This window comes from Plecotus auritus (genome assembly GCF_963455305.1).
Source record: "Plecotus auritus genome assembly, chromosome: 5".
NCBI classification, from domain to species: domain Eukaryota; kingdom Metazoa; phylum Chordata; class Mammalia; order Chiroptera; family Vespertilionidae; genus Plecotus; species Plecotus auritus.
Window position 1 is genome coordinate 125,286,201 of NC_137776.1, and position 25,399 is coordinate 125,311,599.

At 38.5% G+C, this 25,399-nt stretch overlaps 1 protein-coding gene across 2 annotated transcripts in view; it reads left to right on the forward strand.

The window, feature by feature from the left end:
- Positions 1–25,399, forward strand: part of BNC2 (basonuclin zinc finger protein 2) — a 440,736-nt gene that overhangs the window by 166,385 nt on the left and 248,952 nt on the right. Inside the window, exon 2 of one of the 2 annotated variants that reach the window (XM_080668978.1) lies at positions 6,500–6,583. The exons of the other annotated variant lie outside the window; for it this stretch is intronic. Coding sequence (XP_080525104.1) covers positions 6,500–6,583 — 84 coding nt within the window. The remainder of the gene's footprint in view (positions 1–6,499; positions 6,584–25,399) is intronic. 2 annotated transcript variants of the gene reach the window in all.

The following is a 25,399-nucleotide window of genomic DNA, read 5'->3' on the forward strand; positions in this document are numbered from 1 at the left end:
ATATACACATATATACATATATGTGTATATATATATTAACATATTTTTATTGATTTCAGAGAGGAAGGGAGAGGGAGAGATAGAAACATCACTGATGAAAGAATCATTGATTGCCTGCGTCATGCACGCCCCCTACTGAGGATTGAACCTGCAACTGGGGCATGTGCCCTTGACCAGAATCTAACCTGGGACCCTTTAGTCCCCAGGCTGACGCTCTATCCGCTGAGCCAAACTGGCTAGGGCTTACCTTATATTTTAATTGTGAAGGCCCCTTTGGGTTATGAATGGCAGGGAGTGAAATGGGATACTGCTCACGACTCCTTCCAGTGAAAAGACTTCAATGGTCAGTCTCTCTGAGCCTCAAAACATCTTACAGTTTTTCTCAACTCAGCATTCTAGGAAGCCTTCTATAAGTTGACTGAGCTGGTCCCTAATTGAGACTAATTGAATGGTTATATTCTTTAGTTTCTCTAATTGCTTATATTATTCCTTTGACACTTGAGGCTTGCTTACCTGCACCCAAATTCTGTCCCTCACTGTCTCAAACTTCTCAGCCCTCATGAGGGTGGTGTGCTCTGGGGGGATGTCCGGGGAAGTATCATTTACCTATACTGTGTACCTACTATGTGCTTAGTTAGATGACATGTCCTCTCCTTCAACCTTGTCAACCATACACAGTAATTGTAAGTATTCCCACTTTACAGATGCAGGAAACAAGGCCCTGAATTGATAATTAACTGACCAACTTTATAAGGGACTGCTGGGATTTATTTAAACAGATGTTCAGCTTCAAATCCAGTGCCTTTTCCACATTTCCTGCCTTTAGGGTAGTTGTCATTGGTCCTCAAGGGCAGAAAGAAAGTTAACCTGGGCATATATATGCATACTTGAAATTTTACTTACTGTCAGTTGTTAGATTTGGCAGTATATATGCTGATAAGCAGAAACCTGGAGTGTTCAGTTTCTAAGATATGAATTAAAAGAATGATTGCAAACCAATTGAAAATAATCTAATTCTGTACTTTGTTTTCTTAATCTAAAGCCCATCCATGACACAGGTATACACAACTTCATTTTCTGTAGTGCTAAAACTCAAATAAAACAAGAGTTGGAGAAATAGATGGATTATCAATTGGTAGGAGGCTTTTTCTCCTTCTAGTAAAACACCAGCATCGTAATTGAGAGAACTTAGTCATAATTTCAGTTCTGTACAGTTTATCAAATGCGGAGGAAGACAGTAGTGATAGGCCTCAGTTTTCTTGTTTAAAAATAAAAAAGGTACAATGGAAATTAGACCAACCTTTACTTATCTGATGTGGGAATTAATAAATATTATGTATAAAGCCCTTTGAGCACTCTGGAAAGCAGATTCTATGTAATTTTAGCATTATTCATGTTCCATTACATTCCTCAGGGTGTCACCAGGGAAGAGAGGTTTATATCTGTTATCCTACATTTCACAATACAAAAACAAGGTATTTGTGTTGTTGTTTGTGGCGGTGAAAATCTCCTGTAATTGTACCTGCAGAGGTTGCTCCTATCAAGGAGCCTAGGGCCCTGTTCTTTGGCAGCTTCCCCAAGAGGACCAGCTCCTGAGGCAGGAAAAGCGTGACCCTCAATTAAACAGGCCTGGCTGCTGTGAGATGTGCCTCCCCCACCCCCAGTTCTCTTCTGTGTCCCTCAACCTGTAGAGGAGCAGAGTCACATACTTGACTCTTTTCTGTTCTCTCTTTTCTCATCCTGATCCTATAGCTCATTGATCTGAGATGTCTCCAGAGTGGCCTGTCCACTGTCCTACTTAGTTCTTCTTTTATAACATATCTCTCATCCTGATCGTGTTCCTCCATTCATACAACCCTGTCTCATCTGTAAGAATGAGCACAGTTCTGGCCATTTTCTTTTGGAAAAGGGATAAAGAAGTGTTTGGACTCACCAGTAGCGGAGACCAGGAAGCAGTGTTTTCATTCCTAAGCGTTGGGTTTATATAGTTGGTCCTTCTGAGTCTTAGCCTGGGGTTCCATGGTCGAGAAAGTTTAGGCTTGGAATGTTGTTCATTAGTTAAATCGTAACCTGAAAAATTAGTAGGATATAAGCTGTAACTGCACATCAACAACACGGCTCACCTTCCTGCATTTCAGCGTTCGCATTCATTTATTTTGCAGCAGTGTGTTTAGCATGCATCCTCATCTTCACTGTGGTGGGTAATTAATTTATTCCTTTCTCTGCTCTTTCTCACACGGGCTCCTGGCTAGCTTATTGTCAAATCCATTTCACTTAATGGTCTTCCTGAATTCTTTGTGTTATCTGCATAATTGTCCCTTCTGCTGCTTGGCATTGTCTACCCACTGAAACGAGGCTGAAGTTCTTCTGGTGCTTTTCTCTGGCCTGGAATGTGGCAGAGCTTGCGCCCAGCCATGTCCCCTAGCCCCCAGAGAGGACTTGTTTTGGGTTTTCTCTCTCCCTTTATTTTTGAAAATCAGTTTTGTTTATCCATTCTTTTCCAAGTTCTTCTTGGGCTCAGATAGTTTCCCTCATATCTTCACTGCTAGACTGAAGCCACCAAAACACGTACGCTTCAGAACTGATCTGGGCTTGTGGCCAGCTTAACAGAAGAGACTTGAGCTGACATGGGAGTCAGTTTGCTTATTTAGGCTGTGACTTTTATAGTGCCTGTGAGGCAAGTGCCTACCTGAATGCTTAATGTTTAAAAATAAAATTACATTTCAAATGGGCCCTAGCTGTGCAAAAAGCATCTCAGTGTCTATAAGCCCTTTTCTTGGGAACACATTTCATTTCCCAGGTTACCATGTCTTGCCTCATTCTCTCTCCCGTTCCTTACACCCACCTTATACCCCCATTCCATTTTAAATGTTGTAAACGGTAGCTTCCTTTTAGTGTGGGGCTTTTCCTAACTTCTTTTTCAGAAATCTGGCCTCTTACAGTCTTTATGTGTGATCTCAGTAAACAAAGAACGTGTGTGTGTGTGTGTGTGTGTGTGTGTGTGTGTGTGTGTGTAGGAAGCTTGCCATATTTCCTCCCTGCCCCACAGAAAATGTGTTTTCTGGAAGCCCTTTTGACACTGAAGTGAATACCCACTGGCCCTCCCTTGCTGAATTCTCCTGAGAGGAGAGAGAGGAGAGAGAGAGAGAGAGAGAGAGAGAGAGAGGAGGGAGGGAGGGAGGGAGAGAGAGAGAGAGAGAGAGAGAGAAGCCTTTATGCTTGTTGTCATATCTTTTGTTTCTGCTGATTATGCACAAAGTAAGTTGTAAATAGCTCTCGCACACACCATGATTCCTTTGAGGTATGTACAGGAGAGTAGATAGGCACTCAGCTTCTGCCTACCCTGGAGATCCTAGAGGGTCCCTTTTGGGCCTCTTATTTCCTGTTACAGCACCAGTAGAATGAAATTTAGATGAGTACTAGACCATTACCATCCCATAATGAAACCTGTGGCGCAATGTTTAGCCTCATTAGCTGATCAGGTTAGTACTTTTCTTTCTTTTCAACTTAAATGTTTTTGTTACTTTAAAAGCAAAATATGCAATGATTAAAACAAAGAATTTAAAAGGTTCCCTCAGTCTTACTTCTTTTCAGAGATAAAAATCACTGTGAACGTTTTGCAAAAATCATTGTAGAACTTAGTTTTAAAAATATGGCATTGAAACAGACACTGTGAACGCTGGCATGAAGGAAAGTGGATAACATTGGAATTCCCCAAATCAATTTAAGTTTTATATTCCATTGTAAACAGTGGTTGGGTATACACTATATTTTAATATTTTCATTTAAAATGGAGTACTAGTATGGATTTACACAATTTGTTTCTGCTAATCGTTTTTTATTTGGCTAACAAAGGAGGCTTTTAAATCAAAAGGCCTAATTGTCTAGGTGTGCTGAATTATAACTAATTAGGTTATCAACTTTTATATCCTTGGTACATTTGTATTTTCCTTGGTACATTTTGATAAATTAGGAACCAGATACTGTCACTTGCCTTTTCTTTAAAATTTTTTCTCTGATAATCAATGATACCAATTGTCAAATGGGGGTGGGAGAGTATTGTTGGAAGGGGAACCCATCCCTGAAACTAGTTTAGTTTGAACCTCAATTTCCTGTCTTTAAAATGTGAGAGTCCATTTATATGGACACTAACAGGTTTTTTTCTGCTCTGAAACTGGAGGTTTCTAACTATGAGAGTGCTACCCACTTTCCTACTAAATCCTTTTTGTGATCTGGATTATTGAAACATTCTAGAGGCCTGGCACAGCTTCTTCCCAACTTATTCACAGAACTTATTGTTTTCTCTCAGAAACTCTTATTTCTAAGCGTCTGAGGTTGTAATTGAGTGTCATTGTACTTGGTTAACTGTCTCATTTCCTGTTGAGAGTGTTTATAAAATGCATTCTGTTAGGGGGGGAAAGGAACTAAAAACTTAGAAAATTTGTGACCTGGCCAAATAATATTAAGGTAAGTGGGACTTTGTTCTGTGTATAAAAAATAAAGTATTGTTTACACTTATTTTGGCTCACGGATTCTGCTTCACATTTATTGAGGTTTCATGGGAAGCTTTTTGGGGGGTTTCATTTTAATATGGGATATTCTAAGATGAGTTTTTTCCAGTCCTTCTGTTGCACCCTAGGGAGAATTACTGTTGCATGACTCATTAGTGTCCCTCTGTGTGTCATCTGAGGGGTGGAATCAGCATCATTCTGTGTGTGACACAACCCAGATGCACAGTGTCTCGACTCTTCTCCATGCCCCATTTCTTTCTCATTCCTCAAGTCCAAGGTTCGGTTCCCTTTTACATTGCTAATGTTGTCAAAGAGAAGGTAGTCAGCCTTGGTTTCTGGAAAGACCGTCTCCATTTCCTTTGTCTTCTTTGTAATTTCTTTCATGTGAAACATCAAATGCCCCCTAGAATGAATGCCACTAAATACAACTATTACATGCTTTTCATTAACTTTGAAATATGTTCTCAGTCTTTCTTCCTCGTTTTTTAAAGTTTGGGCTGTGCAACTCTCTAGCATGTGACTCTGAACTAGTTTTACTTACTTACTCTAAGCTCCGGTTTTTTGTTGTTGTTTTTTTCATTTTTTCAGATGCTCATACCTCATAAGATAGTTGAAGGTGCCCATATGGTGACTGGCTCATTGCAAGTGCTCAGTAAATTTTCCTTCCCCTCTTGGGCTTCACTGGAGAGATTCCTGGGTAAAGAGAGGTTAATTTCAGAGTTAGATGATATTCTGTCCATTTTGCCTTATGGACATAGGCTGGAAGAAAGAAGGAGAGATTTAAAAAAGAATAGAATTGAATCTGAAATGTTTGAAGAGTTGACTGAATGCTTTTTTAAAAAAATAGTAATATTCACTATTTACTATTCACTAGTAAAACATTAGTAATGTTGCAAAATGAAGCTTCTTGATATTGTTAAAATTTGGAGAAGTGAACTGATTTGTGGGTCAAAAAGAAAAAGGGAAATACCTTTTAAGGTAGCATGCTTGGCTGAAAAGTGATCTCTAAACAAAGAAAATTGATTGGCACAGATGATCCTAATAGGAGTTAAAAAAAAAAGAAACAAAACTAAACACCAAAGGAGGACTTTGATAGGGAAGGGACACAGGTGAGGTGAAGCTGATTGATGAATTGAGATTCCTATATATATGGATAGATGTATAATTAATGAAATAGTACATGTTTGGAAGTATTGAATATTAGAAAAAATTTTTAAAAGGAAAAAACAGGTGTAAGTGAAATCTAAATCCTTTTTTCCTTATCTTAAAATGTCTACAATTAAGTGAGCAAGTTATAGGAGGCAGTATTTCAGGATGAGATTGACTCCTTATAATGAATAACTTACTCTTGAAAGGGAATTTTAGTGACTTTCAATGTAGAATTCTAGGAACAAATAACTAAGTTATAGCTGTTTTATTGTTATCATTTTATTATTAGAACAGATATAAATAATGATTGTAAGTAAATAATAAATATTGATAAATAAACTTGCCTTTGCTAGTCTATCCCAGGATAGAAGAAATAGATTTGAATAGATCTTTTAAGAGTGCAGAGGAACTTTAGGCATTATAGAATACAATTTTCTTAATTCCCACATAAGAAAATTAAAAGAGGAGTATCACCAAGCTTCTTTTCCCCTTCTCTTATTTCCTTCCTCCATGCCTTTTTACCTTTCTTCTTCTCTCCTCCTTCCATCTACAGATATTTACGTGCCTACTTTGTGCTGCATGCTGTAGATACAAGGGGGAATACATTTTATGTGGATCTTTTCTTCTTGGAATTTACCTTCTTGATAGTTAGTAAACTAGGATGTGTGATATTTACAACATGTTTGACCTACTAAGTGTCAAAAACCTGTGAAGCCATGATGGCCTGTTATAGAACTGCAGTTGGGATGTCCCTGCTTCTGCCTGCGTCAAGTGTGTGTGTGTGTGCAGTTCTCAGCCTCCACGCCCAGCGCCTATCTAACTCCGCCGTATTCCCCCAGGTTCCAGTGGCATGTGCTGGCAGAGTGCTGGGTGCAGACTTCTGCCCAAACCTGGAGGAGCCAGACCAGAGGCTGGAAGTCCAGGTTGGAGTCTTACTGTTTTATCAGTTGGGGGTGGCGTGACAGAAACTATGGCCCCCAAAGGCCATACAGATGTATCTGTGACATCAGGAGACGGACGGACAACCATTGAGACAAGTGTAAAAGAGGGACCAGGGTAGCATATATGCAGCAAAACGTCCTTTTCAGGATAAGTTGTCTGTAACGAGATCATTTATTTATTAATCCAAGAAATAGTACATACTGCAGTGGATAAGACCGTGGCTTCTGAAGGCTGGCTGCCCAGGTGATGCAGGCTGCTTGCTGTGAGACCTTTGGCAAGTCACTCAGCTTAACTGAGCTTTAGCTTTCTCATGTGTAACATGGAGATCTACCACACAAGGTGATTATGAGGATTAAATGTTCCAGTGTATACCTAGCAGTTAACCTAGGGCCTGGCATGCAACAGGCACTGGGAATATTAGCTCCCATCTTTTTAAATCATCATAGTCATGTGCTAAGCACTACGCTAGGGACTGGGGATACCTGGTGAGCAAGGCATGCTTCTTGCATTATGGCCTCCCAGCCCAGGAGAATGGAAGCCATTGCACTGGGCACTGTCCTAGAAAAATAGGACTCAGTAATAGGTGTCTTCCTTTGGCATGGATTGGGAGATATGGCCTCTGGTAGAATAATAAGTTTATTAGCAAAGTACATTTTTGTGGAAGTATTGATTTGGAATTCAGTTCATTTTGTTTGGTCTTGAGATAGTCAAAGCAGTCTGGTATATTGCAAATTAAAAGTATAAATATGATGTCTTGGCCTAAGTAATGTCTCCACTTCCATGTACCTTTAAATATGTAAGAAATGTGTGTGCCAGTGATGCAAGGCTACAGGCTGAGGTTTCAACAGGGATGCCAATCCCTAGCATAAGCCAACTCATAGTATTTTTTAGGACCTCCATTTGGCATCATTTTCTAAAATTTTCAGACTTATGGGATGAGCATAGTGAGTTCAGTTTTAAAACGTATTACTGATTGAGATAATCCACATGAGAAAAGAGAATAGTTTTAAACATTACTTCTTCACAGTGGGAGTGAAGGTAGAAGGGGTGGTAGGAGGAGGTTTCGGTTTTTATGGTACTGAAGGGTACACCATCACTTGCACACCTGCTCTTGGACTAGGGAGACCACCTGAGCTCTTCAGTGCCACAAGCTGGTACTGCCTGGGTGGTGTATGGCTATGATACAACAGAAAAACAGGTGTGACACATATGAGACATGAGCGTGCATTTCCCAGTTTTCGAAAGTTAACAGCTTGTGTGTGACACATCAATGCAAAGTGATGGAAGACTTTTCATGGAGAATAGTCTGATCCTTGACCTCGTTGGGTAGGACAATTGATGGTCTTCAAGCATATCACCTGGAATGGTCTGTCATGGGTGGCTGTTGGATCATTTGTTTTTGAACCTTGAGTTACGGTGCAAAGAGCAATGGGTTTTGCAGATGTGACTGTGTGAAGTAAAACTGAAAGAGACCAATGCAGCTCATTATTATGACATACCAAGGGAGGGAATGCGTATTTATAAGTTTAAGTGAAACTCTGGTTGTAGGTAGTGAAACAAATTGTGGAGTTGACAGTTCAGCGTGGGCCTTGCGAAGACAACCAAACTCCTGGGCAAAGAAATGAAAGTGCTCAGTTTATTGGATTCCTCCTCTTGCAACACTGTTTTGGCAGACTGAGTGGAAAGGAAGAACCTGTCAAAAGATAGTCAACTATGGTGAATTGGTGAATTAACTGGGACTCACTTGAACCGTTCCCTTCTCTTTTTTCCTCTTCATTTTTTAATACGGCTTCCATACATTGTAATAATATCTAGTATATATCCATATTATGTCAGTCATAACAAACTTGAGCCCAGCTAACAACTCCAGGAGTAGTTTTTAGCTTACAGTCCTTTCATTCTTGCCATGAAATGTATTCTGGTGTTTGGTTTTCCCTTTCCCTTACAGAATGGGCCATTTCTTATTTTTTAGTCCAACTCTACACTCTAGGGGACTCACTCTAGGACTTTCCAGGGTCATCAGAGTCATTTATTTTCCCACTTGGATCTCAGGCTCTCCCTCAGGGCCAGATACCATAACCGCCAGAGGATTCGCAATGTTGCCTCTTGATTCAGAGAATAACCTCGTGGGCACCTTGGTTTAGGAGCAATGGTGTGTTTATATCTTTTCCTAGGAAGGATTTTCATTTAGCACCTATATCTGGTCTACTTTTATATTTAGCTGACATGAGTTTTCATGACTGGTGGAGTCCTTTCCTGCTTCCTCCTATTTATTTTTTCTTTATTGATTAAGGTATTCCTTTTAACCCTTTCCTTTTATCCCTAAAATGTCAAATGGCTTACCAAAGTTATTGTTTCATAATCCCAAGATCACTGACACTCTTTCATTGATATACCTTTGGTTTGGAATGATCATAACCTGACTTGACTTTTGCAAGGACATCTGTTTGTTTTTTTTTTTTGTTTTGTTTTTTTTTAAAGTAGCTGGAAATCAAGTTTTTGATTCACTATCTAACTTTGTTAATTTTCTTTGGTGGCTTTTGAAGTAGGTGTAAAACTACTTTCTTCAGCTGGGGAGGTATACTGATGTGTAGTAGATGATGATGTATAAAAATTGTGTTCTTATATAAGTGCTTTATAGGCAATGGTTATTCTAGTTTAGACTCCCTTAATTGCTGGTAACTTTTATTTTTAATCAGAGGAAAGTTACTTTTTTAGTCTAACTGTGCCTCATCACATATTGAGTTGTTACAGTAGGCCCAGCAAATTTCCTTTCTTGGTTGGGAAATTCAAGACGTGGGGTTTGACTTGATATTTTTCACCACTAAAGTGCTTAGAAAATTAGAGTAAATAATGAACCAATATTTCTGTACCAGATTAGACACAATTTACTGTGGTGTTTCATAAACCACAGACTCCTTTCTACTGTGAATGCGTGAAGGATCACTTTTTTTTTTCAGACATACCGGGGTGCAAGTGTAAATTTCCATAAAATTTAAATGAGGTGCTTCCTGTAATTAATGAACAATTGTGGCTGCTCTCTAGTCTGCATTGTAATTAACCATGATCAGGCTTGTTTAGTGATGACACTGTTCCTGTAATAATTTGACAAGCTACTGTGAATTTGCCAGGTTATTAAACAACCTGCAGCATTCACTCATGGAATCACAGGGACGAGCTTGGCGGCTGCTGCTAGTTAAACGCATCATAAGGGTGGACCAAAAGCTGCCCATTGAAGTCTATAGATCACCATGAACAGATTTAAATTCTTGTGATTTTGGAGAAGTTAATTAATTGTGTACAGGGTATCTTGAAAGCTTTTTATTTAAACCTACCGACACAAAACTGGTCATTTTTATGAATTCATAACGAAGCTAGCAAAATTTTTATATTGTTATCACTAGTGTGCATTAAACGGAATCTGAGATTTCCCCTTCCCACCCTCTTAAGTAGGTATATTAATTTTAAAACAACAACAGTTTCCTCTCCAAATTCATTCACAACATCCCTCAAATATAAGTTCACTGGTGTTTTTGAGTATTTGTTAGAAATAACAGATGACCTTGTGCTAAACACAGTTGTGTCACAGGTAGAGTGAGTGATGTAAATGGACTGGTAGACTTCTGTCCATGGTCACTAGTGCACCCGCCTTCCCCAGCCCCCCTTCAGGTTAAGAACTGTTCAAAACGTTACTGTCTAGTTACTGTGGTGTCTTTCATTCAGATTCTGTTTATTGACGAAACCACAAGGATTCCTGCCCAAAGTACCAGGCGGTCTATGCTTGACTGATTTTGATTTTCTAACATCAGCCCTGGGGTTTATTTGAAAAATGTACATAGACTGCAGCTTTAACAAGTCAAGTGACTGCATGTTTTTGACCATGGAGTGGAGTATATCTGAAGATCATTAAATTTAGTGAGGGTAAGGAAGAGTGGGGAATAAGTGTAGTAGTCATTGTACCATTGCTGAGTGTGTGTGCGAGTGTGTGTGTGTGTGTGTGTGTGTGACACATGGTTTTTGTCTTTTCATCTTCTCCAAGAGCCAGAAAGTTTCCTGCCGTTCTCTTTCCAGCTCTTGACAAATGATTGCCAGATGTGAGATCTTTGCAGTGCTCTTTCCCTCAGCAAACCTGCAGCGATGGGATATTTGATTCTCCCTTGCCCATTTCATCTCCTTTCCACATCTGCCAGGGACACACAAGCAATACATCCCTCCATGAGAGTTTAAAGTTTATTCAGCTCCTTTTCCCCCTTCGATAAAGTGTTTGGAGACAACAGAACGAGGTCCATATGATCCTCTCCCAACTTCACTATATGAAATTAGTTGTTTATTTTACTTATCTACCTCTCAGTAATTGAATATTTCATTTTAGTTTTGGTCCATGGAAAATTTGATGCAACTCTGGGAGTGCTAAGAGTTTCCTATTATTGTCTGCTTGCTGCAAGTATGCTATCAATACCACTTCTCTCTGATCCCTCCATTCTGATAAAAACTAGACTGTTGGTTTCACAGTACTTCCTAGGAAAGTAATTTTAATAAACAACTGTCAAAATATTAAGTGTAGCATGTCTGGTAAAATTCAGTAGTCATTTAAGATTAAAACAGCCATCTGTGAGGGGGAACATTCAACTTGTTTGGCTTGATTAGCTTACCTTGTGTTTGTGTCCATTGTCAGAGTTGAAATGGATGAGGTCCTAGTTTTAATCCCAAATAGCTTATGAGGGAGAAAGTCCACGGAGCTTTGGAGGCATCTGAAATTAGCCTGTGCAGGCCACACACATAATCACTACCATGCACAGAAGCCTTTTGCATCTGCTTGGAATCTGTACTGATACTGATTTTTTTTTCTCATCTCAGTTTAAAAATATTTTCCAAAATGCTCTTATAGCTTATGTTCATACTATAGGGTGGGCTGACACAGGTGGCCCTTCAGTTTTCCTATTACACTTTTTGGCAAACTAAAAGGCCCCTTATTCCCTGAATAAGATCAGCATTTTTTTTTAACATTTAAAAAATAATCCATAAAATGTCTGCCACATGTTCGCTAGTTGATGGAAATGTTTTCCAAATTAGAGCTGTAGTATTGGATTCTTACTGTAAAAGTGCTAGTGTGTTTACTGTTTCTGATACCTCTCAGCTACCTGTGATTGTAGGAATTTTGTGTGTGGGTGTGTGAAATTCAAATGACAAATACAAGATACTATTTCTTAAGTTCTAAACTGAGGGGAAAATTTTTTTTGTTCTTAAGGAAAGAAGTAAATGGCTTTACCCATATTAGAATAAAAAAAGGGAAAGTGTGGAGTCTGTTTGTCAGTATGTGCTTAAAAAAATAGACAAACAGCAACAAACAAAACTTAACAGGAACAAAACCAAAAAGCCAACAGCCCCTGAAAAGAATAAGTCCTATTGATCCCAAGAAAAAGAGGGATTTGAGACTCATGAAGATGTGTACATGAAATACGTGCATCGTGGTTTTTTTTTTTTTTTTTATACCAATTACATGATACTTCAGGAAAGCTTAACAAAGAAAAAGGGGTGAAACTGTTATACAACGTTTTGGCAACGTGTGGGAAACGGTTTGTTACTGGAAGTGTCTGTTGAACATTGGAGAAAAATTGTAGTTGAAGGTGTAGACAGTGACAAACTGTTCACTATCAAAAACACGACGATGATTAAGATTATTGTGGTAAGTTTAAACAGCATCCCCAAAACAGAATTCGCCGAAATCCGAAAGGAGGCCTGTGAAAGAGGTTTGTATTTCTCTCGTCCTTTGGCATTCCCCGAGGACTGACGCCATGCCCGGCACCTTCGTGGATGCCAGTGGCTGGGAAGGTGGAGGTGAAGAGTTCTTTCATAAAACAACAAGGTTAGGAACTCCTGTGGCGGGAGCCAAGTTCCTCTGAGTTTAGATCACTTCACATAATTTGCCCTCATTAATGCATTCGCTGGTTTCTCCTGCCTTCCTGCCTTTTCCTCAGCATGGTTACTCTGGGAGGCAGAGAGGTGCTCCGCAGTGGAGGTGTCATCCGGCCCCGCGCACCTAGGGAACGTCCTTCAGAGGACGACTTGTCACCAGCCGTCAAAGAAGAGAGTGGCTTTGTGGTCTCTGAACATCTGGCAGTGCTGCACAGGAAGCTGAGGGGGTGTCATTAATTGTGATGAAATAATTTAAACCATCAGGAATAAATGAGGCTGTTAAGCTAAGTTCAGATTCCATTTGCCATGCACATGTGTCTAGCAGCCTGTGTGCACTTAAAAAAAAATTGAATTATATTAGCTCATGAGTTGAAGTGAAACAGATCCTGTAAATGAAACAAGTTGCCGTGTAGTGATGACATCGTGTTGAACCACTTCACAGAGTTACAGTTTGTAGGATCAATATATTGAAAGTGGTACATTATTTAATTAATTTATATATGAAAGCATTCTTCTGGTATTGAGGGGTTATATAGTAAGGATCAGTGGTTTATTGGAGCATGGAGAGGATGGGTAGGTGGATAGGTAGAAAGAAGTAAGCCATGAGATGAAGGTGGGGTGGGTGGGGTTCTGAGCCTGCTAAGCCAGGCTGAATGGGTACACAGCTTACCATAAGATAGAATCTGGGTTTAAGTACAATATTTGGTATCATTGCTCTGCATATACACTCCAGGTTGGAGGACAGTTTCTCTCTGATGATCCACTTTGGGTGTCCTTTTGTTTGAGAGCTTCTGACACTTTGGACACATCTATGTTGTTTTCTTGCGAATAAAAGCAACTATTTCTGGTGATAGATTACTACTCAAGCAAATGAACATATTTTTAAGGCTTTGCACAATTGGTGAAGAGTGGTTTCCAATGTAATTTTCAGGCACTGTGGAAAGAGGCAGGCCTAATTTCTTTACAAAGGAAAGACTGTCAGGTTTGGAATGTTGGGACATCTTTGAGGTTTTGAGCACTAAACTGAGCAATGGTGTATAGGTTCCAAAGTACATTTCTAAAATAAGTCATTCCTTTTACACATAAGCAACATTTTCAAACTTGAACTTTTATTAAAAAATAAACATGAGAATTTGAAAAATAAAATGAGACTGTTTAGTTACGGAAAACATTTTTTTAAAACCACGGGAGAGGTAATTGCTCTGTCAGGTAGAGGCAATGGTCCAGAACTCTGCAGGCCTTGGACAAGGGCCATTTTACTACAAACCTTATCACACTTTCTCCGGTCGGTCAGTCCCCTGTCTACCTCAGGGCCTTCTCTTTTCCCTGTTGTGTATCTCCTTTTTTTCTTCTTCTCCTTTTTCTTTGCCCTCTCCATTTTCTCTTTTCCTTTCCTTATTCTTACTTTTTATTTTGATATTCACTTTTGTATAACCTGTTTTCATTTCCCATTCTTCATAGACATGAACTGCAATTCTGTTTTCATTTATAGTCTTTTATTTTTAAAATATATTTTTATTGATTTCAGAAAGTCAGGGAGAGGGAGAAATAGAAACATCAATGATGAGAGAGAATCATTGATTGACCGCCTCCTGCATGCCCCCCACTGGGGATCGAGCCTACAACCTGGGCATGTGCCCTGACCAGGAGTTGAACTGTGACCTCTTGGTTCATAGGTCAATGCTCAGCCACTGAGCCACACCAGTGAGGCTCATTTATAGTTTTCGTTTTCCTGTTACTATTGAAAAGATTAATTTCTACAGTTACTTAGATGATAAACTTATAAAATTTAGAGTGCATTTTTACATAAACTATTGTGACCATTTGTGGATTTTTCTAATGAATGTGAATGAACCTTAATTGTTTTATTTCTAAAAAAAAGAAATTCAGAATGCTCACTAAACTTATCCCTAGACTCTTGAATGAAATTGTTATTGATGAAAGCCCAAAATGTGTGGCTCCAAGTCACTAGCATCCTTCTTACCCTGATCTAGGAGGAAATCATTCAAATGGAAGCACTTGAGTTTCCTGACTTTAAACTTGCTTGAAGTCTAATAGAGTAAACCAGTAATTAGGACATTGCTCCCTGTGTGTTTTGATCTTTGCATTTTATTTTAATTAATGAAATGGAATAGGAAGACCTGACATCTTCAGGTCTTTCTTTTTGGCATCATTGGAGGGATTGAAGGCTATAATGTGTGGATATAAGGCACTGTGACTAGCATAAAACTGATGGTGAATGCATTATTGTTATTACATAAATGTATTTAACTAGTTTCTGATGATTAAGCAGATAAAAGTTAGGAAGAAATTTTTCCTGAAAATTTTATAAATCTTAACTACTTAAATATTATTTACCTTGAAATCGTTTTATAAACCCTCTTCCCCCCCTCCCCCCAAGGATAAGGAATCCAAGGTGAACATAGAACATTTTCAACAAGATACCTATGTTGGTGTTTATTTTTCCTTTACTTGGAAGAAATCACTGCATTCTGTAGCGCATTTATTTGTTTCTCAAAACAAGACAATGATAGTACACTAAATAGTTGCTTGAAGTTGTCTTTTGCAAGTATCTCAGCAAATGCTTACAAATAAAAAGTAGGTTCAGGAACTTAAGATCCCCCCCCCCCCTTCCCTATTAAAAACATTTGGTGAGGTGTGGATTGGATGTCCCTACATATTTTCAGGTCCTTTTGTATTCTTATGCTATTGCTACTATTACTCTCTCTGCTTAGGTAGCATTAAATTACTAATTTTGTATCTTGAGTTCTACATTTCAGTTACCTTACGGATTAGAAAACCATGGTTGAATGGCTTGAGAATTTAACTGTATCCTGCATTCTCTCCCAATACCTCCGTTTCTATAAGAAAATGTTATTTAGATTTCAGATGACCACTTTAACGTAAGCTGTTCATGTTTGGAACTGTCAGTGTTAACATAAGAAATATTGAATAAGATGCTTATTTTTACTTTAAGTTCCTAAGTCCTAGGGCAGTGGTCGGAAAACTGAGGCTCGCGAGCCCCATGCTGCTCGCGAGCCGCAGTTTGCCGCTCTGTTGACTAATGAGTTTGCCCACCACTGTCATAGGGGCTTTATAGAATGAGAGAGAAAGGAGGAAAACAAGAATTTTAATTATTGGCTTGAATAGAATTATGTGTTTGTGTGGGAGTGTGTGCATGTATATGGACTGTGTATATACATACAATGTATATCTTATTACATATGAATCCACATTTTTATGTTTATAAGAATAGCGATGTTCTATTTGAAAATTTTGTTGGCGTTAGTCATAATGAGTACATTATCACTAACGTATTAGTCATAATAATACAATAATTTACATTGAGAGCACATAGTCCACCTATATCTCCACCCACAAGATAAAGAAAAAATCTTTTGTTTGGTCATTTAATGCAGTCTCAACTTGTGAGAATTCATTTGGCTTTTCTTTAGACTCAGCATTTTTTTTCATATAGTTTTAAAATTTAAACCTAGAAATTACCGTATGTTATATAATCTGATGTCTGAATTGTACAGATTTGGAAACTGAGGCTCAGAAATTTTAAAAGACTTCATTTCTGAGGTGTCAAAGCACTTAAGATATTGTTTACTGGTTTTTATTCCTTTAGAGTGTATCAATACTATATCACAGTGTTCAAATTTTCTTCTTGTCACAGAAAATTATTTAACTCAGTGAGTCCTTTGTTCTATATGATCGTAGTGGACATACATAAAGAATGCAAAGGGCTACATTTTTAGGTACCACAGTAGTGGTCCTAACGGGTTCCCCCGTGGAAACAGCAGATCCTCCTGCCTAATGCAGAAAATGTCTGGAGCTTGATGCTAAGAAATGGAATGTTTGGGCCTGGCTTTCTTTTTCTCTTATCTTTTAGTGTCAGTTAGTATAGAATTTAGGTGTTGGACAAAAGCTAATTGTTTAACATTAAGAACTGCAAACAGTCCCATCTCAATAATCCGTTTCAAAAGGAAGTGTCATTACTGACATCTGAAGAATGAAATTACCCTAGAGTATAAAAGTGTTACTCTTTAATGTTCAGTTCATGCCAGTGGAGTTTGATGGAGCCTAGAAGCATACCAAGCGCCTTGAAATCATTGTTAACATAAAAACCATCTTTAAGTGCCTTTTTGGGTATGGTACTCTGTTTGCATCCTATAAAAGTGAGCTGAATAGATAGGGTATCTGCCCTCTAGTTTATAATCAAAAACAGATATTGTAGATGACATCTGTTACTGTATTAAGGTCCTACAAGTAAACATTGATCAAATAATAAATGAAAGTTTTCTATCAAATACAAGTAAAACCGTTTTTGCTTGCCTGATTAAATAAGTAAACAGACATCCTCACCCCACACTGAAGCTATCCGTGGAAGTTGTAAAATGACTAAACTGGAGTAATCCTGACACCAGGAAATTCCTTTGTGTTGTTATTCTTTTTGGGTTTTCGGAGAGTGCTAGCAGTATGGTGATGTCACTGATAGCTTATTGTGAGTGGGTCTGAATTTAGTTTTTATCTTTCTGGTTAAGGAATTGGGAAGAGCTGAATTTTCCTCCCTCTATGGAGTTTTTCCATTTAAAACTGTTGACGGGTAGTACTTGCTATTGTAAACCAACATAGTGGAGTGTACTTTTAAAAAGTCCCAGATGTTAGTAGAAATTATTATTTTTTTTAATTTGGAGTCTCTCCCCCACCCCTGGCCCTAAGTCATTAGAAATTGCATGAAAACAAATACAGGAGTTTGAGATTTGTGCTGTAATGAGATGAACTTAATGTATCCAAAAGGCTTTGTGGGGAATATTGGTAAGAAGAGTAAGTTCATAACCTTGGAATGGACAGATCTGGTTGTGAGTTTGAGTACAGCTGTACCAACTAAAATTAAACATATAAATGTTGGCAGGGAAAGATAGGTATTGAGTTTAATAAAATATTTTCTTTCTGCATGCTTCAACTTTAATGCAAGGTATTTTAACAGTCACTTTATTTTTGAAGTGTAGGGGAACTAAATCAGCAGCATTGGGAAGTCTAAACATGAACCCGTCTCAGAGTTCATGACATTAAAAAAAAAATAGCTATCCCTATCCCAGTGTAGGTGTCTGTGTAAATTAACGCATGTGGATGCATAAATTAATTAGAAGAGCAGTCACTGATATAAATCAGACTTACTTGGTACACTGATGAAATGAGCATTGTTTATAAGATTATCTTGTTATTTAATCTCTTCTATGTAAACCTGGCTGGTTAGCATTATGAAGTAATAATACCATTAATGTGATGATGGTATACTTTTTCTTGGTACAGGCCTGATCCTGCAGGCCTTTCTCGACTGGGATTTGTGTATATAGAGGACCATAAGCACTGGAAATTTTAATTAGCAAGAATGTAAGAATGGTCCTCTTCATCCCCTCCAGTTGTGTGGTGGTTTTTTTGTTTGTCTGTTTGTTTTTTGTAATCTCAGGATAGTTTATTCTTTTTGAGCCACTCATTTGCTGACCCCAGAAGAAAGAATTGTCTTCAGATACTATTTTCTCAAAACTGCATAGTTCATTATAAGAGGTACCTGCTGTCTTCTAGCTCTCCTCTGTTGTGCTAGTGGGTCTCAAATAAAGAGAAAAATTTACTTAAAAATTAAGCCATTAGGAATTCCTTGAATAAACAAAGTTTTTTCCCTTTGATGTGCAAAGGAATTTTGTTTATAACTGTTAGTCATATAAGTCCATGTCTAACACATGCAAGGAACATTCGTTATCTTTTGTCAGAGTGTAGAATGAAGAGACACTTAAAAAAAAAAAGAAACAATCCTAGTGCAAAGGAAATTTGTCAGGGTCATTATTTAATATTTGATTCAGAATTTTTGCTTGGTGTTTTTTGCTCTTATGTATTCTTGCCTAATTCCTCATTCCCATTTCCCTGACTCCATGAAGTTGGTTCCTTTATATCCAAAAACGAACATTTAGTTTTGGGGAAATTAAATTAAAGGTATGCAATTTATTTATTTATTTATTTATTTATTTTTTTAAAAATATATTTTATTGATATTTTACAGCGAGGAAGGGAGAGGGACAGAGAGTTAGAAACATCGATGAGAGAGAAACATCGATCAGCTGCCTCCTGCACACCTCCTACTGGGGATGTGCCCGCAACCAAGGTACGTGCCCTTGACCGGAATCGAACCTGGGACCTTGCAGTCTGCAGGCCGACGCTCTATCCACTGAGCCAAACCGGTTTCGGCTGTATGCAATTTATTGATCTAGATCTTAGGTTGCTTAAGTACATCATAACATTTGTTTATTGTATAACAGAATTTGGCAGTGGTGTCCAATAATTTAAGGAATTGCAGAAAAATGTCACAGGTAATTCTCTCCTGATTTACGTTTATGAATGGTGCATGATGACTGGTATTTCTTGCTCCTACTTCATTTCACCTAGAGAATGGACTTAAAACAGTGCCCTTTTAGGATTATACACAGAAGTTATGAACGGGTATAGTAAAATTTTATTTGTGATTTCATTTTGCCCTCAACAATTAGATATTGTTTCATTACTGGTTTACACTGATGTTAAACATTTCCAAAGGAAAACTCAGATATTTTGATGTACTATTTTAAAGACTTTTGTCTCATAGTCACAGGAGTGCCTCAGGTCTCAGCTTCAACCGTGATGACCTATGATGCCATAGCAACATCCCTGGCTGTTAGCAGAATATGTATTATTTCTGTGATTTTGTAAATCAGGACCAGTAAAAGAATTCAGACCAATCACCTATGAATTATTTGTTCAGAATTTCCTTACCAACCTCACAGTATGTATAAGGATACATTTTTTTTTACTGTTATACTTGGCTTTCTTCTGAATTATGCAGTTTGGATTTTCAATTGTTGAACTATGCAGAGATATCTGATGGAGTTTGGGTCTGTTTCCTGGAAGCCTTTCAGGACAATGCTGTATAACCAGTATTGAAATCAGAGCATCTGTTTATTGGAACCAGGCATACGGAGGGACAGGACTCCTTTGGTTAAAGAGGTGACTAGCAGTGGGCTGACTGCTCTATTTGCTTAATAAAGCCTGTTTCTAAGGTATGATAGGAAGCACGTTTTAGGACAGTATGAGGCTACATGTCCTGTTTCTAGCTGGGAGTGATGCATAGGACCAAAGCACAGGAGAAGCTCTGGGGTATGGTTTGACTCTCTGTCAAATAGAAGCCCTGGTTTTAAGTAAAGGGCTACACGTTGTACCCTTCAGGATTTTTCTGAGTATGGCTTCTCTGTGAACTTCCTGTTCTTTTGGATGGAAAGATCTAGCCTTCTTGCTCTTTCCTACTTTCCTTTTATCATTTACCTTTTCCTTTTTATTTTGAATTATGCCACTATCTAATGTCTTCAATTTGATAGAGTCAGATATTATTTTATAATTTCATTTAACATTTTAGGATCTTTGGGGAGCTGACTTAACTTAGGTCCTCCTGAAAACAGATCCTGAGACAGCGACTTGCATGAAGGTCCTTTGTTTGGGTAGTTCCCAGAGTAGGAGTGACGGGCTGGGGAAACAAACACAAAGGTGAATTATGGAGGCGACCAGTACTGTTACTAATGAATGCTCATTCTCACTGGGGCCTTCTGGGACACTTCATGATTATGTCTCCCACAAAATAAAAGGGGGAAATAGTTAACCATTGATTCTCATTCTCGTTTGGTCCTCTGAGCATTAACTTCCCACTCTTCTGACTTGTGTGATATACACAGGGGGAACTCAGGGTAAGATGGTAATTAGCTACAGAGGGGGAAGTTGGCTGATGGCCTTAGAATAAGAGGTGAGGCAGGAAGGATGTTTGGTCGGTGGGGGGAGAAGCCCATTATAGGAATTGATACATTGTTTTCAGTATGGGTCTAAAAGCCCAGAATGCTCTGAAGTATTTGCTGTTCTAAATCCCGCCTATGTTACCGTGTGCTTGTCAGGTAAGTTTAGATGTGTCTTTACACCCACTTTTTTTATTTGGAAGGAACGTTGGCATTTTCCTCAATGAGCTTAGCATATCCCTTATAAAACTAGTCGTTCACCACTCGAGTAGAGTGATCTGGAACAGGCAATGCATTTCCCTTTCATGGGCACAGGTCCCTGGCTTTATCCACATTGAAGCACACAGCAGTTCAGGCATTATCTCAGTTATACCCCCTGTCCTTAATTTTGGAATGGGGAAAAGTTAACTGTTCAGCTACTCTTAATATTCTCCTGAAAAACAGTGGTTTTGAAGAATTCTGCCGCAGTGTGATCCAGCACTTTCAGATCTTGAAAGGTAGACCCAAATCTTCATTGCATTTTTTTTTAAGTAGACCCAGGAGCCCCAATTTGGTATAGTAAATGCTTTTTTTAAAAAAATATATATTTCATTGATTTTTTTTTTACAGAGAGGAAGGGTGAGGGAGAGTTAGAAACATCAATGAGAGAGAAACATCAATCAGCTGCCTCCTGCACACCCCCTACTGGGGATGTGCCCGCAACCAAGGTACATGCCCTTGACCGGAATCAAACCTGGGACTCTTGAGTCCTCAGGCCAATGCTCTATCCACTGAGCCAAACCGGTTAGGGCTAGTAAATGCTTTTATTAAATTGTGACATCTGATAGATTAGTGAAGACTTAAAGAAGAGTGTAAGGAAAACGGAAAAGTAGTCCCTAGTGGGATCTAAACATCATGCATATCTTCAGCATTTATATGACAGAAGAATCTGTTTCAGAAGCTAATTTTTAACAAAAGCAGTTGAGTGACACAATTATTATATGCGTTCTTTTTATTGTGTGTATGTACTTTTATTGGTATCATGGTCCAAAAATTATCAGGTTAACTACCAGCATGGATCATGCAGTGGGGATGAAATACCAAAGTGTCCAACCATCTAGTCTAAGCTGCAGTTCAAATCTCAAACGCCTTTTCCTTCTGAGAAGTGAAAAACTGCTCTTAATTTTGTATCTGATTTCTTTGATGAAATGCATTGCATAGTATCTAACATACAGTAATTACCTCAATGAATTATTGTATTTTTTAAAGGTAAAAGACAGGGAGGCAGAAAAACAACAGAGAGGCAGATTCTAATATGAATTTACTAGAGGCCCGGTGCACAAGATTTGTGCACTGGAGGAGAGGGGGTCCCTCAGCCTGTCCTGCACCCTCTTGCAGTCCGGGACCCCTCGGGGGATGTCCGCCTGCCGGCTTAGGCCAAGTCCTCCCGGGGATCGGGCCTAAGCCGGCAGTCAGATATCCCTCTTATAGTCCAGGGCTCTCAGAGTTCGTCTGGGACCCCTCGCTCCTACTGCCTGCCTACAGCAGAGGCGAGAGAGACTCCCACCACTGCCACTGGGCTCGCCAGCCATGAGCCTGGCTGAGCAGTGATCCCCCTGTCAGAGTGCACTGACCACCAGGGGGCAGCTCCTGCGTTGAGCGTCTGCCCCCTGGTGGTCAGTGCACGTCATAGCGTTCGGTTATTCCACTGTTTGGTCGATTTGCCTATTATGCTTTTATTATATAGGATTATATAGGATAGCTGTTACAATGTCCTCAGATCATTTGGAAGCTGTCATCCAGGAGGATGTTCCTCTGATATGCTCTTTTGCTTCATTTTGGAATAGACAGTACTGTTTGAATAAAGAAATAATTCAATGTACTTTGCTAGAACTTTTCTAGGTGAGAGAGATTTGAATAATTGGGTGATTTGAGGTTAAGATACCTTAGCACCTTTAAAACAAAATATAGCCTTAAGGGTGTGATAGAATATACCATCTAGAGGATACCATTTAGGTTATAAGGAAAATTATTCCCTTTGTGGGCTCTTCAGGAACAATTTTCTATCGTGTGGTTGGTCACTTTCAATGTATGGCAATTACTTTCCATTATAATCCCAAACTCTAATCGATAGGTACAGTATTATGCAACTTATTGTTACACTGTTAACCAAAATATGTCAAATGTGGTTTCTGAGTGGCTGATTTACAGTAAGTCTTCCTCAGTCTCTAACATGGATATTATGACTAATTTGAACTCCCATAGACTGAAGCATTTTTCTTCATATGAAAAGTATGTGTGTTGTGGGGGTGGGAGTGGGCTGTAGAGATGGGAGGAGCAGTAAACCACTGTGTCAACTTATTCACATACAGATTGATCCATTGTCATCTCCTTTGAATCTACATGGATTGTTGTGAATTATCTGCTCACCCTGGGAGAGATGTACTCTGAATTTTAATCATTTGAAATCTGTGAATCTATTAAAACCATATTTGTAGCTCTAAAAAAATTGATATTCACTGGGCAGTTTGCCCAACAAGAGAAAGTCAAAGAGATTATATACTTATCCTAAGTAACAGCAACCACCCTGCCAATTCTTCCTTTGAAGGAATACAGCAGACCCAAATTATACATCTCCGGGTAAGGGGAGACAAGAAAAGAACTCAATATATCAAAATCAGAAAGTAAATTCCACAATAATGGTTACAATAATGTTTCAAGATGTGATTTCAGCATAGGCCTAGCCATTGAACTAATCATAGCTTAGATGGGTTTTAAATTGTTTAAGGCACATCCTAAGGTGGTTAAGTATGTTTACCCTTCCCACTTGAAACGAGACTATTCACTGATACACTAGTAGAGCCTGAGATCACCTGGGGTGGGGGAATGGCCACCACCTCATTGTTTTGAGGAAGAAAGTGGGGCCCAGAGACATCCTCTGCTTAAAACATGGTCTTCTCATTTCCCATCTAAAGATTTTTTCATCAGGTACAGAATTAACATTTACCTCCTGCAATATGCCAAGGCTGGTGATAAAAGATGCATACGCTGTTGTTCAAGGGAGCTCTGCTATATGCAGTGGGTGGTAAGCTAACTTGTTAGAGTTGTAGGGGATCTTCCCAGGGGATAACTTTTGTCCTGTTTGTCTTCATAGTCACAGCAACGACCATCATGCCTGGCACTTAGTAGGGAGGTTCCTAATCATTGCTTGATGAATGAATTAATGTGAAAAATGCTGTTATGGAGTCACCGAGGATAGGCAAACCAGGGAAGAATTCACACAGGGTAAAGTTTAGTCAAGTTTTTAAACAGACTGTATTTGTCTATAGCACAAAGAGTGGAGAATCAGCAAACTCAGCTGAAAGACACCCTCCTTAAGGGCAAGAAGCAAGGTGCGTTCATCTTTGTATACTTTGGTGTCCTGTATAGTGCCCAGCACATAGTAGGTTCTCAAAAAAATATACTGTGTTGCGCTCTCTATATAAACTTGAAGTACATCTTTTTTATTTTTATTTTTTTACTTTCCAAATTAAGAATCTGGTAAATATTTTGGTTTAAAAACATTTCTTGTTTGATTATGTCTAAATGCTATGCAAGATATGAATGTTAATAAAAAAATAAGACATCTCTCATTTGATTTAATCATGTCAATAGAAGTGGAAAGTTCTCTTTGCTCAGATAATTCTCGTTTTCAGATAACTGGGAATAGACTTTCTTTCCTGGGCTGTTGAAGGTGACTACTTCAAATTTACTACATTTGGCACTAAATAGAAAGTCCCACTGTTAATTTTCAATTAACCACATTGCTGATAATCTTGTCCAGTAACAATACTTCAGTTGTTTGCACTGCCTATCTCAGTTGAGTAGAGCATGGAATCAACAAGAGCCTGATTATAGATTTGATTCTTGTATGGGCGGGTTAGGTTTGTGAAGGGAAAAACCCCTTGAATAAACACAGACAGCACTCCAAATGTTGGTTAGCTGTTAAATCAATGGATGCTATTATTACAAAGGAGGACTTGGCTAAAGAAGGTAGATCATCACATCTCATTACCCTTCTTGGATAAACAACTAAAGCATGCATTCTAGTGACAGTAGTTTCATAATATTAATGTGTGTGTGTGTGTGTGTGTGTGTGTGTGTGTGTGTGAGAGAGAGAGAGAGAGAGAGAGAGAGAGAGATGAGCTTCTCTCTGAAATTACTATTTACCTCTTTAATGGAAATAGGAAACCTATAATGTTCATTTTTGGCTTAAATCTTTTCATAGTAAATACCATTCTAATTCCAGTTTATAAATATTTGAATTTGTACGCAAATTTTAAAACACTATAAACTTAAGCAGGAAAAGATACCCCCCCCCCCAAAAAAAAAAGAAGATGTTAAGCAAGTAAAGTGTTCAGGTTGAGTAACACTGATTACATTAAAATGAAATAGATATTACTTTCTTTAAACACCATTTTTAAAAAGGATATATCACCTCAAAAATATGTCTAAATCCTGCTTTGAATAAATCAGTGTAGATTACATTTTATACTGGCAGCAGAACAGGTAAACTTTCTGTTTAGATATCACATTTGAACCAAGAAAACATATCAGGTCAGTGGGATGTGTGTTGAAGCATTTAGCTACAGAATCACCCAACAAGTTTTAGTAATGAAAGGCAATCTATGATTTCCTGAGGTATGTTTTTACTTAATTGCCAAGATACCTTAGATGTTGTTTCCTGATTGTCAGTTGCATTGTGGTATTCAGACATTGAATGAATTGGTCAGTAACCTTTTAGTGCATGTGTTTTTAGCTGTTGTTTCTGTTAATGAAGCGTATTAAATATCTTTAATACCACCTGCCTCTTCTATTGAAGGATTCATGCTGTGGAGAAAAACAAAATAAAAAATCTATATAGAGTTACAGGAGAGAACATTTGCAATAGAGATGATAGAGATCAAGGGAATGCCAAAATTACTAGAGTGAAGAAAACAGAATTGAAGATGAGACCAAAAACAGAGAGAGAAAAGCCCTCTGGCAAAATATAGCACTGAAGGAAAGAATGTAGGAAGGTAGAATTGCATTAAAAATGCATTTTATGGG